Genomic DNA, 14,547 nt, shown 5'->3' on the forward strand with positions numbered 1-14,547 from the left:
TACAAAGTGGTAAACTGCAATTGCTTGATTTTATCATGATTCATAATACCTAAGGACTTGTAGATAGCATTTCGACAATAAGAGTTCCGGTCATGGCTCACCAACACCATGACTCCCATGTCCCCCTGACATGAACCTGCTGTTCTTTTTGTGTGGGGATATTTAAAAGCTTGGTGTATTCCAGCCCTGTTGTTAATGCCAGTGGTCTCTGGTAATGCACTGTGGATGGTTATCAATGCAGTCAGAACACCACTGGGATTTTTGAACGTGTACAGGCATCAGTGGGGGGACATGCTGAAGCCTGTTTTCACATGAACATGAAACACTTATTATAATACGTTTGTCCTCAAGAGCATATCTGCAGTTCAGTTCCTCAGGGACTCTGTTATAAGATGTTCATGAACTTTGTCATAATAAGTCACATTTTGGTTTCCAGACCTATTACTTGCCTGTTTCTCTGTCCTCTACTCGCCTCTTTTGTTTGAACCCGTAATAGTCATATTCTCAGTATGTAGAAAATAAAAATTTTAATAAACAATACAAAATGATTAGAATGCAGACAATAAATTGACTTTTATTTGTAAAATATATTAAAAACAAAAACACATATTACTAATGTATCACACTAATATGTACTATATATTTGGTTGTGAGCCAAAAAGGCGATCATCAGACAACTTAGGTCTGAACAGATAGTTCTCACATCATCACTGAGAGCTTCTAGCTGTATGACCACTGTTATTTCCAAAAATATGTGTCGATTTGAAGATTATGCATCCACATCAAAAACACAAATGAGAGTGCTTCAATGTGATGTGTCTACAAAACAATAAATATTATATAGTCATGTACTGAATGTTACACACTCTACAGATATGAGTATAAATCCTTAAATGAACTTACTAACTGATCCACCACATGGTAATTCACAAGTTATCAAGATAGTAGTAAAAGTTCTAAACCATACACAAACTGATAATCTGTTATTAGCATTTTCAAATACACAAAAAAGCAGGTATGTACAAATAAACCTTATACTACCTTGTACTCAAAGATTAAAATCATTTGAATATAAAGGCCAAAACAGAATGCCTACTGGTTACTAGCACTGATTAATCTGTTTGTATATGTCTTAGAGACTTTCTAATACCTGTTTACTTCTGGAATTCAGTACTGTTTAGGTCAATCAATCTGTGAGTTTAGGAACTTACACTCAAATCTTAAAAGACTACAAGAGATTTATTGTTTTGTACCAATGTCAAATTGAAGAATTGCTATTTGTGTTTTTTGTATAAAAGCATAATGTTCAAATCATCTCATATGTTTGGACATAATAGTCTTTCACAACTAGAATCTCTCACTAGTGTTGTGTGGACTGTCTGTTCAGTCTTTATCTGATGATGGCCTAGAAAACCGAAGTTGTTTACAACAAAATATAAAATTATTATTATTGTGGGACATTAATACTAAGTGGTGCACCTTTAATGTGTATATGTTCCTCCAGGTATTGATGGAATATTCCATAATTGTCATAAAATATATATTTTTGACTGTCTCTGTGGACATATGAAACTAGTATGGATTCGTTAAAAAATTTTAAAAAATTAATGTAATATTATACTATCTCTGTTGGCTTGAGCTATACACATCTACAAAACATAGGGCTTAGTTGACATTGAAAGTGAGCAAATAGATTAATTTCACTGGGAACAAGAAATATTTGTCATACATTGACCTACCAACTCACACCCTCCTCTCCTTCTCTCTCTCACTTTTACCCTACCACTCACCCCCTCCCCATCCAAACACAAATGTAATTTTCTGTAAATACAATTATAAACGGGTATATCCCTGGAAATGGAAACTTCAAGACGTAGAGAATCTCAGACATGCAGCTACAACAAACTGAGTCTCTACAGTACAATATCAAAGAACAACCACTATCGCTCGACTGCTTTATGTTTTTAATACGGACAAAAGCTAGTTTACTAGGTATACTGTTTACATTCTTTTATCACCCAATTTACATTGATTCATGTCATTTGACACCTACTCAAGGAAACCATTTATCTACACTGATAAAAACAATGATGGAACAATTCAAAATATCACAATATACCCAACAGAATAAGGGAATATACTGTGTTGGGACAACCTGGAATTACTGAAGTGTCTCAGCAAAACCATTAACTGGATGATGACCTATTGGTATAACACAAGCTGGTTAGGCACAGCACAAGGTATCAACTGGTAATGGAGTGGCATAAAGTGCAAATTCATGACTTTGGGCTCACTTCAAAAATGTAACATATTCAAAGAATCCCACATTTACATTCAGAACAAACATTATGTCTTGTTCACAGATGGGCAGTTTAGGTGGCTCCAGGCACCTCATCTGCAATAATACTTGCAGAATTGCTACCCAAATAGCCCACATCATTTGCCTAAAGGTGATTACTATGAAAATAGGCCCACACTATCAGTCTCATTAACAACACAAAACTTTACTACCCAAAGGTACTGGAAAGAGAAATCCTATGATTGAGGGCATAACAAATGAAACCTTACGTTGTCCTCAAACACAATGCATTTTAACACTGAATGCAACAAGTAAAACTGGCACTGAAGCGAGCACAAATCATGAAACAATCCCATATTTTCAGATGAAACACATTAACATCAAAAAAGTTGACTGGTGGTTTGCAAGAATATCAGTATTGGTTGATGCAAAGCACTCTATACCAGTTAAAATTTCTCTTTGATGTTTCAAACCTGCAGGAGCAAGATTCTCTGACCATTCTGCATTGTGCTTGTTTAATTACAGAATTTCTTCTTGTTGTGAGCAACAATAATCATCACCACTGAACTCCATTGGAGGGCAACTGAAATGCTACTTCCAGCTTTCACAGTGATTGTACCTCTTGGATGTATTGCAGCTCTAAAAAAAAAAAATTGTTCTTGAAGAATTACAAAACAGTTACGCAAGTTTTGAAGGGAATAATGGACTTTTTTTGCCATTCTGTGGGGTTCAGTCAGATAGTCGCAACTGTTGTATTGTGGAAGAAGTGGCACGAGCACCCTTATTACCCCTTGTCCGAGAAATGCATCTTCTGAACTGAGACCAACAGGTTATTTCTGCAACATCTGGTTGAAAAGCAGCAATTTGATTTTGAAGTGTTAGTTTTAATCATAAAATTAATGAAAAGTGTGACCCAACTAAAAAGATAATGTTGTAAAAGGTGTAGATTTATAATGTGATGTGAAGCCAAGCAACAGAATCAATTTTTGACATTGGTTACAACATCTGTAATAAGTACATGGAGACTTTAAAGTAAACTCCTATTTAATTAAATTTAATTTCCAAATCTTAAATAAAATACTGAATTACCATAAAAGGAATGTTACAGAATACTAATCAAATTATCACTAGAACATACCTAGGATCTATGCTTATGTAGCTGATCAAAACATCATGCATTTGGTATACAGAACATAAATCACTGGCGGCATTACGTGATCCAGATGCTAAAATTCTTACAAATTTGAGAGCTTCTACAAGTGGAACTCCATAAACAGATGTCATATCCTGTGGTTTTGTTCCACCAACTGCAAGAAGAATTTCCTTCAGCGTAAGAACAAAATTTTCCAATTACTTTAAAAGTATACAGAACGGTTAAGATAAACATCTCAAAAACACTGTCAAATATAAAGACAATAAAAAGCCCAATCTGTCAATACCAATTAATCTCCAATCCTTTGGAAGGAAGTTCTTAACAATGATAGATATTAGCCTTGGGCATGACGCTATGGCCAACACCGACTCGTGGGAATGTCTTGCTATTCTTGTCAAAATTTCCAAAGCAGCAATTACAGCTTTTGGACCTGGCTTCAAAGTCTCTAAAATATATCTGAAATATTACAAATAAAGATACAATCTTTCTGTTACATGCTATTGAACTCAATGAAACAAACAAGATTTAAATGCTGTTATTGACATGTTTCAGCTACAATACATGTTCATGAAATGATATAACACAATTAATAAGCCAAGGTAGTCTTGAAATAAAAATTAATGAACATTTGAGAAAGAACAGTAGCATCTTATCCGCAAAGGTAAAATGTGACAGCAATGACTCTAAGTATTATCCAGTTTTCTTGCAGGCAGATACATTTATCATGACTTATAAGAGCATCCCTCATTGCATTAACCCATATATCTTCCTTCATTGAATGAAAAAAGTCATAGCAAATAACGTAATTCAGAGAAAAGACTTATAAAAATGAAAATAATCAATTTTTGACAATATACTGTAACTGGATAGATAAAAATATCCACTCACCAAGTGGTGGAAGGAGAAAACACATATAAAAAAGGTTTATGTATGCAAGCTTTTGGAGCCTGTGGCTGCTTCTTCTGGCAGAAAGGTTGAAGAGGAAGGAAGATGGGTGAAGGAAAAAGCCTGGAGAGGTTTAAGAAAAGGGATAGAGTTTGGAAAAGTCACCCTGAACCCCAGGTCAAGGGAGATTTATCAGATGGGATGAGAAGGAAATTCCATCTGGTAAGTCTCCCCTGACCTGGGGTTCCGAGTGACTTTTCTGAACTCTACCCAATCTGTTTCCTTCAGTCCTCTCTCCTTCCCCTTCAACTGTTTTGCCAGGAGGCACCACTGGCTCCAAAAGCTTGCATATGTAAAACTTGTTTTATATGTGTGCTCTCTTACCACTGCTTGGTGAGCAGATTTTTTATCTATCCAATTACAGGATGCACTTAAATGGATATGAATTTCAGCAAATTGTGAGGATTTGCTAACAACACTTACACTAATCCTAAATAAAGGAATAATGATCTTTTGTGTTCACCATCTCCCTTAATGGTGAAATTTGCAATGATTATTTTTATTTCTTTATTATTATGTATTGCAGCTCATGTCACATATAAGGTGTCATTCCTGGTTTTGACTTATTACTAAGTCATTATCAGATGATTTCAATACATTACACAGTTACTCATCAACTGAAGAGGCCCAGAGAGGTGCACTCAATGTGAATGTACCTGCATTCTGTTATTAGTAGCCTACATGATGAATATTGTTTCCATGACTTAAAATTACACAATAATTGTACAAGTTTTACTTTATCTACTGTGGACATTTATGCACAAAATATTTTGTTTGACTCCCTACAAAGGATAAAAGTTGCAATGCTACACAGTTTTCCTGTTTTAGTCAAACTGACTTCTCTTTTATTATGGAAATCACTTACTGTATTTTTTACAGAACATAGCAGTAGGATAGCCACAGTGATGTTTTGCAACGCAGTACAGCATGTGTCAAACTTTTCTAGGCCAGGTTGCAATCATCATAAGGAGAGAGGCTCTCCATATGCACTGATAAAGAACACACATTCTGTAGCTGAACAACAACATGTCTATGTACCTATCACAGCTACACACTTCTTTCACACAGCTGATTTCCCTAAACCCAAATCAACAAAGATTTTCTATCATCATATTAAATACTGTAAAGGAATTAACATAAAGATGAACCACAAAACATCACGCACTGAGGCTAACATGCTCTCATCACAGATATGCACTACCAATGTAGTTTCCACCTACTTCTCCACTTGTCAGCATTAATTTTCTTTGTGGGCCTTTAGCTTGTTGCTTGGTGGTGTAAGAAAGACAAATCATCAAAAGCAGTTAAGCTGCAGAATCAATTCATTTCTAAAGTGACAATATCTGTCAACATGAAATGAAAGTGGAGATGATATGATAGTATAAAAAAATGATAGGGAGAAATCGCAAGACGAGCAACAAAAACTGATATAAATTTTATGAAGTAATCTGAGCAATAAACCACCCAAGTCTATAAAGTAATTTAATTTCAGTGACTTGAGCAGGGATAGTGTTATTACCATGTAACATGATGCTGTGCAAAAGACTACAACAAATAATAAAATATGGGCAAAATGACATTCCATTACAAATACACTAAACATTCTTGACATCATAAAAATTAGTTTGTTTGCTTCATATAATTTAGAAAATACAAGTACTGTACCAAAGATATTCAGTCACACTCCAGTTTTTGGTGATGAGGTTATTTTGTTTCCGCATATGTTCCATGAGTACGATGGATTCGGTGTTGGTTCAGTTACAACAACAACAACAACAGCAGCAGTCTGAGCAGCAACAATGACAGTCTGAGCAACTACATCACCAGCTAGATTTGTTTCATCAGTTGATTACAAATTCTCACAGGCCATGGCCCCTCCGCCACTACCCTTTGCACATCCAACTGCTCCCCCAGCTTTTCCACAGTTCCAAGAAGAAAAAGAAGATTGGGACTTGTAGATGTGATGTTTGCAGCTACTTTCACAGAATTTCAGTTAGAGGACTTGCCAGCAAAAAATATTTTGGTTATCTTTTTTCCATTGAATTGAGCACGAAACATTTAATCTTCTTCAGAAACTTGTTCCATTGAAGAATCCACTGGCACTGTCATTTTCTGAACTGTATGAGTTGCTCAGCACCTGTTATCTTCAGCAAACCGACATTGTTGCTTCCCGTATGGAGTTTCACCAGCAAAAAAATAAAGTGGGCCACTGCCATCAAGCACCAGTGACCAACCTCTGCAGTTAAAGTAAGCAATGTAAATTTACTTGTGCTCTTTGTAATCAGTCCTATGTCAACTCTCTGACACATGATGTCCGTTCTACTCCAGACAGGGTGGTACATTGCGCAGCTTTGCTTTTAGAAGATCCTAGAGTAGAAATGGTTCTGGCTATCGCTCAGGTGTTTAAGTTGTCTCGAGCTGCCGTGAAACAGTTTTAGGACATTACAGACATGGCGTCAGTGCTTGCATTTCCACAGAAAAGGCATCATACACCAACACCGTCATCTTACTCAATGGGTTCACATTGTTCGCTGTTGGATGGTGCCCTCTTCCGATGCATGTTCCCTTCGTATCCTGATTGTTTCCGTGTGCACACCCATAGTTGCTGTCCACACTGGCAGGCACAGTGTACAGCTTGTCATAAACACAGCCGGATGGCAGCTGTTTGCCATGGCTTCCTATGGCCAGTACTTGGTTATGGACATGGAGTTTACGTAAGTCCATAGTGTTACACCAGTGCACAACTGGAAGCTCAGCATTCCCAGCAACATCTACATTATGTTTCACATTCATCTACAGCTGTTGAATCTTGAAACCTATCATTGCTTGGGTTGCCCAGCTTTTTCCTCGGAAGATCATTTGGTTGGTTATGATAAGCAGCCCATTCCTGTCTGTGGTCAGTTAAAGACTGATGTTGCGAATCAGCATGTCATGGGGGAACTCACATTTTTGGTGTTTGACAGTGACAAGTCAGAAAAGATTTTCGGTTTTGGAGCATTCAGGGTTTTTTAAGTTCACACTCAGGATTCTGTGTTTCTTGTTTCTGACTGTATTCCATTCCAGAAACTGGATGGGCTCTGTTTTCACCTGGATGGGGTGTCCCACAGGACTATGAACCTCACATCACCCTTAAACCGACAGACATTCCCAAGTTTTGTTGTGCTCAGCCTATTACTGTTGCTCTGTTACTGCCACTCCAGGATGAATTAGACAGGTTGCAAGACCTAGGTATCATTAAGCCAGTTCTTTCTATATAGTGGGGTAAACCTATGGTAGTTATTTGTATGCCTATGAGGAAGCTTAGTTTGTGCAGCCATAAGAACTAGCTACACCCTCACTGAGGTGCTGAACCACATCTTCCACAGCTATAGCAGCTAACAGCATGGAGCCCTTCCACAAACGCTGACGGCACAGCTTCTCATTGTCACCACATGCCAGGTCATTACCACACCCGTATAACCATCGTCTGGGACATTTCAGCTGTATGCCCTGCCGGACGCACAGCACCAACACTTCTTCAAGTAATTGTGAACCGATGGAGGTGAACACCAAACAACCACAAGCTGCCATCACACTGCTGCTGCTGTAGCCACTGCCAGAGGTGCCAGCACTGGATGAGTGTTACCTGTGGCACACCACAAGCATGGCCTTGCTCCCTTGTGCTTTAGCTGTGCTAGGTGAAGATTCACTGACTATATTTGAAAGTTACATGTTATTGTAGGATGAACACTGGACTGGTCGTGTATTCTTCAATTAATGTTCTCTTATCTTGTGTATTTCTGGTGCTCAGCTCACCACCATTGTCTATATTTGTGTGCTATTGTTCTTGTTGCTGGTTTTGTTAGATATTACAGTTATTTTACTTTCAAGTCGTTTAATGAGTAAGCTGTTCATACAATTTAAGGATTAAAGGCAATAAATCACCATATAGCTGAGATACTAAGTTGCCGATACACAAAGAAACAAGACAGAGAACTCTGCTGCCTTTTGAACCAATCCTCCTTTGATCTTCATTCCTCCACAGCCTCACCATCTTCTCCCCCATCCACTTTTCCCACTCAACCTCTGCCCAGCATGCCACCTTCCTTGATGTTCACCACCATATCTCTGATGGCTCCAGCCAAACATTTATCCGTATAAAGCTCACTAACAATCAACAGTACTTGAATTATGATAAATGCCATCCCTTCCACACCAAAATGTAACTTCCATATAGTCTGCCTATCCACTGACAGTGCATCTGCAGCTCCCAATTTCTTGGTTAGTATGCTGGAGGCCTTACTAAGGTCTTCACCGAAACACATTGGTTGTCAAAACCTGGCTTGCAGATAGAGTTCTTGTGCCATATTCACACATGCCACTAAACCTCCCGTCACCACCAGGAACCAGTCACAAAGTAACACCCCTCTCTTCACCTAATATCATCCCAGACTAGAATAACTGAAGCATAAACTTCACCAGGGTTTCAACTATTTATCAATGTACCCAGAAATGAGGAATATCCTATCGACAAACCTTCCCACCCCTCCCAAAGTTGTATACCACCACCCACACAATCAAACAAATATCCTACTCCACCCACATGTCACACCCATTTCTAACACTTTGCCACATGGATCTTACCCCTCTCCAAGATCTGTCCAATAGCCTTTACCGAGAAAATCTTTCTGCAGTCCTGTCACAGGCTAATCCTGTACCATCAGTGATAGGACCACCTGTAAAAGCAGTCTTATACACAGGTTCTCCTGTAATTTCTGCACATTATTTTATGTAAGAATGGCCATCAGACAGATGTCCACCTAAATTAATGGGCACTGCCAAACTGCGACCACGAGCAGAGTTGACCACCCAATAGCAGAACACACTGCTGAGCACAAAATGCACAATTTCAGTGGATGTTTCACAATCCATGCCACCTGGATCCTTACTCTGACACAAGATTCTTTGAATTATGTAAATGGGAGTCGTCCTCGCAACACTTCCTTTGACCCTGGTCTCAAACTCCACTAGCCCATCTCACCACCACCTCCATCTCTGTCCTGTGATCCTACTTCTGCAGTCTCCCTCTGCTTCTGTTCTCTCTCCCCCTCCCATTCCACTCCTCCATAATGTTGTGCACTGTCAAAAACTCTCCCTCCCCTGCCCCTCCTCTCTCTCTCTCTCTCTCTCTCTCTCTCTCTCTCTCTCTCTCTCTATCTATCTATCTCTGAGGCCAGAACAAGCTCAATGGTATCACAGTCCTGTACTCTACAGCTCTGAAGAAGGATTCACCAAAAAATTAGTAACATTCCCAATCTTTTGTATGCACTTTTTCTCTCAATTACCATTATAATATGAGTAAGCTGTATGGGCCTTGTAAAGGAATAGAGTTTTGCATGTTCAGATTTACTGGGTGCCCCACACAATGTCAGACATAATTACAGGCTCTGCAGAAATTTATCTTGCATATTTATTTACGTCAATGATGATAAGAAAAGCAAGAAACTTGGGGAATTAATTCTTAGTAAACTTATCTAATTTTGAGTTAGCATTTGGAGGTGGGAGCTGTTGAAATCACATATTCCAAGCACCAAAAGTAATGGTACAGTTACAGAAGTGAGATTCCAGTATGAGGGAATACTGAGTGGAATCAAGCTGTTACGAAGGGTTACTGTTGAACCTGAAACATAGATAAGGACTTTATGGCTACATAAAGGAAATGAGATTCTTAAGTCAGATGTTGGTGGGTATTGTGTAAACTAAGGAACAAGCAGAGGGCTCAGTCCCTTAAAGGAGGAGGCTCAGAAACTGTATGTGATGATAAGGCCCAAACTCAAGTATGTATTTCTTACGTACCTCACTGATTAGACAAAGAAGGGATACCTGTATACAATTATGGTCTGCAAAAGCAGGTAATCATAGAAAACCAGTAACATTAAAAACAATTAGCAAACTTTTTGAGTAAATGCATACAAATCATTCACAAACCTTAATCTCAAAATAATGTCAGTTCTTAATGCACCCTTTATTGTATCAACGCGAGCAATTTCATAATCTTTCAGTTCTTTTTCTTCATCTTTTAATTCCTCCTTTTTCTCAGGCTTTACTTCTATCTTAACTTCAATTGTAGGCTGCTCTATTGCTCTTTTACAACCTAGAATCCGATCAAGGCAAACCTGGAAGTAAATGTAATTTCATGATACAAAAAGAAGTAAGTATATCAGACACTTAACTTATTCTCTTAAAGTGGATCGTAAAACTATGAAGACATAAGGGGATTTATATCAGTTCAACAGAGTAATAGTGTTTCATGTACATGATATCTGTTCATGTCCTGATAATACTCCTTCGAACAGGAAAAGCAAAATAAAATACACACTCTCACTGGCACTATAGTATTATCTTTAATTTATTGACAAAGTCATTTCAGCTGGATTAGTTTAAACTACTACAATTCATTTGATTTTGATCATCGTTGCTGTGACTGTATTGCTGTTGTAAAAATGAAAACAAATCACATTCAGTCACTAGCTGTGCTTTTTATTTCAGTGAAAAATGCATTTAAAGCTCTGGGTGTTAATCATTCAGTGCCTGAGTCCCCAAGGTTTAAAATGCATCGCACACTAAAGTAAAATCATCATCAGTGACAAGGTATTCTGTGTTCTTTTAATGAAAGTAATACAATCACAGCAATAACATTGACAACACTGGACAAAATTAAGTTATATTTGCCAAGCCAGGCAATCAAGACAGTGTACTGATTTAAAAATGCTAAACTTAAGCTAATAAAACTGACCTGCAACATCAAATTTAACAAAAATTATCCCTCTTGTGATATACTTAAAAACTGCATTAACATCACAAAAACATGTTATTTACAAGCATCCAAAATAGTTAAGACAAAATTTGAGAAGGCAAGTACAAAAAGAACAGTTGAAATTATTACCAAAAATCTCATTAAACACACTATCTTTGACCTCCTATTCTCTGTGATGCCCCTCCCTTCATCTAAGTAATAGAGCTTTCTATTTTTATGTGTGTCTATCAGCCGTATGTGAAAAATCACAAGAAGGTAGGTACTGGCCAGCCATTGTGTGTTCTTGCAAGTTTACATTTAAAAGCAAGTCACACATAACCTATTGGGTTCCAGCAGGATTGTCAAATGTAAAAAAAAGTCCGGAATAAACCAGAACCATTGTGTCTGGATAGCTACGTTGGCAGTGCATTTTTCCATCAATGGCAAACATTCTGGGTCTGCATGTCAGTCTGGCACACAGCTTCAATCTGCCCAGAAGTTGTAAAAAATATGTTTGAAATTGACCTCTTCGTACCATGATTTATCAGAGTAAATCCTCATATCCACTGCCACTCTTTCACATAACTGTCTTAAGGGGATGGAACAGTGCATTATATTATTTTTCCTATTGCAAAATTACATAATATTTTTAAAAAAATGTGAGCTCTGACTGAAACCACAAAAACTGTAGTAAAGATGGTCAACAAAATTAGGTCTCTCTCTTCAGAGACTTTTTAAAGGTTTAGCAGATGAACTGGAACTGCGAAATACGGAAATTTACTTCTCCATATTAAAGTGTGTTGGCTCAATAAGGGAAACGTACTTCAAAGTTTCCACAATCTTTTACTACTATCCAACTGTTTAAGCAAGAACTAGACAAGAATAATCTGTTAGATGAGGATAGTCTCCAATTTAAGAATTTTACTTTCTTAATCAACATAACAGAAAAACTTGTTGTTGTTGTTGTTGTTGTTGTTGTTGTGGTCTTCAGTCCAGAGACTGGTTTGATACAGCTCTCCATGCTACTCTATTCTGTGTAACATCTCCAAATAACTACTGCAACCTACATCCATCTGAACCTGCTTAGCGTCTTCATCTCTAGGTCTCTCTCTACGATTTTTACCCTCCACACTGCCCTCCAATACTAAATTGGTGATGCCTTGATGCCTCAGAACATGCCCTACCAACCAATCCCTTCTTCTAGTCAAGTTGTGCCACAAATTCCTCTTCTTCCTAATTCTGTTCAGTACCTCCTTAATTAGTTAAGTGATCCACCCACCTAATCTTCAGCATTCTTCTGTAGCACCACATTTCAAAATCTTCTATTCTCTTCTTGTCTAAACCATCTATTGTCCAAGCTTCACTTCCATACATGGCTACACTCCATGCAAATACTATCAGAAAAGACTTCCTGACACTTAAATCTATACATGATGTTAACAAATTTCTCTTCTTCAGAAATGCTTTCCTTGCGATTGCCAGTCTACATTTTATAACCTCTCTCCGACCGTCATCAGTTATTTTGCTTCCCAAATAGCAAAACTCGCTTACTACTTTAAGGGTCTCATTTCCTAATCTAATTTCCTCAGCATCACATGATTCATTTTGGCTACATTCCATTATCCTCATTTGGCTTTTGTTGATGTTCATCTTATATCCTCTTTTCAAGACACTGTCCATTCCATTCAACTGCTCTTCCATGTCCTTTGCTGTCTCCGACAGAATTACAACGTCATTGGCAAACCTCAAAGTTTATATTTCTTCTCCATGGATTTTAATTCCTACTCCAAATTTTTCTTTTGTTTCCTTTACTGCTTGCTCAATATACAGATTGAATAACATCGGGGATAGGCTACAACCCTATCCTATTCCCTTCCCAACCACTGCTTCCCTTTCATGCCCCTCAACTCTTACTCTTACAACTGCCATCTGGTTTCTGTACAAATTGTAAATAGCCTTTGCCTTCATATATTTTGCCCTGCAACCTTCAGAATTTGAAAGAGAGTATTTGCTGTCAACAATGTCAAAAGCTTTCTCTAAGCCTACAAATGCCAGAAACATAGGTTTGCCTTTCCTTAATCTATGTTCAAAGATAATTCGTAGGGTCAGTATTGCCTCCTGTGTTCCATTATTTCCATGGAATCCAAACTGATCTTCCCCAAGGTCGGTTTCTACCAGTTTTTCTATTCATCTGTAAAGAATTCGTGTTAATATTTTGCAGCCGTGACTTATTAAACTGAAAGTTTGGTAATTTTCACACCTGGCAACACTTGTTTTCTTTGGGGTTGGAATTATTATATTCTTCTTGAAGTCTGAGGGTATTTCAGCTGTCTCATACATCTTGCTCACCAGATGGTAGAGTTTTGTCAGGGCTGGCTCTCCCAAGGCTATCAGCAGTTCTAATGGAAAGTTGTCTACTCCCAGTGCCTTGTTTCTTAATAAGCTAAATTTCAAATGTCAATGTAATAACAAAGATATTGCATATACAATAACTGAAGTAAATTCTTTTACTGACAAGCTGTGTTTATGAGAGTGCTGTCTTTACAGAGATGATTAAGACACTTTCCAACTCTGAAAAGCCAAATAGAACAAAGTTACATACATTATAATGGTGACTGTCACACAGCAATGATGTATAATTTGAAGGATGATTTTAATGACTGGCTTTCAGATTTGAAAAAGATTTCAGTGGTAACCCAGTTTGTATCTCTCCCCTGGGCTAACCTTGATCTACTGAATAATCTTCTTCCATTTAAAATGTTTTTGAGACAGATATGGCAGCTGTTGAACTCAAAATAATATATTTAAAAATTTTATGTATCTTGAAAGTGTTGCGAAACACAAAACTGCTGGCCTCTAGTTCCTCAGGAGAAATAACCTGAAGTAGTTAATGTACCACTTATGATAAAGGCCTTCTTTGCTTCTAGTTACTTTGTGAATCATTATTTTCAAATATGAATTTTACTAAAAATGAGCTGTGAATAAAGCTAACTATGAACATCTAGACTCCTGTATTTGACTAAGTGTAACAAGTTAGACCACAAATATTAAAGAAATTGTGAACAGAACATCTACTCAAGTTTCACATTAAATGTAAGATAATCCTTGTGTTATGTCTACAAGAATATATTTGTAAAATATTATGAAATAAAGTTCTTATGTTTTGAACAAATGGTAAAGATGTCAAGCTAAATAGTTGTTTTACAGTATTCAAAAATGAAATATGTAGCAATTATTGTGCTTTTAAAAGAAGCAGATCAGTTTGTTGGAATGGAATAGTAGTTCGAGATGACTATAGTTGCCTACCCGTGGTGAATATAATTGTTTTTAAGCTAAGGTTGACAGTTGCTGGAAAAAAAAAATCTGTCCCAGCCT

At 37.4% G+C, this 14,547-nt stretch overlaps 1 protein-coding gene across 1 annotated transcript in view; it reads right to left on the minus strand.

Moving 5' to 3' along the window:
* The window catches only part of LOC124794850 (RNA polymerase II-associated protein 1), a 204,511-nt gene that overhangs the window by 73,400 nt on the left and 116,564 nt on the right, over positions 1-14,547 (minus strand). Inside the window, exons 8-10 of the mRNA XM_047258515.1 lie at positions 10,365-10,552; positions 3,739-3,908; positions 3,438-3,606 (exon numbers count right to left, since the gene is read on the minus strand). Of these exons, the coding sequence (XP_047114471.1) occupies positions 3,438-3,606; positions 3,739-3,908; positions 10,365-10,552 (527 nt within the window). The remainder of the gene's footprint in view (positions 1-3,437; positions 3,607-3,738; positions 3,909-10,364; positions 10,553-14,547) is intronic.

This window comes from Schistocerca piceifrons, chromosome 4 (assembly GCF_021461385.2).
Source record: "Schistocerca piceifrons isolate TAMUIC-IGC-003096 chromosome 4, iqSchPice1.1, whole genome shotgun sequence".
NCBI classification, from domain to species: Eukaryota; Metazoa; Arthropoda; class Insecta; order Orthoptera; family Acrididae; genus Schistocerca; species Schistocerca piceifrons.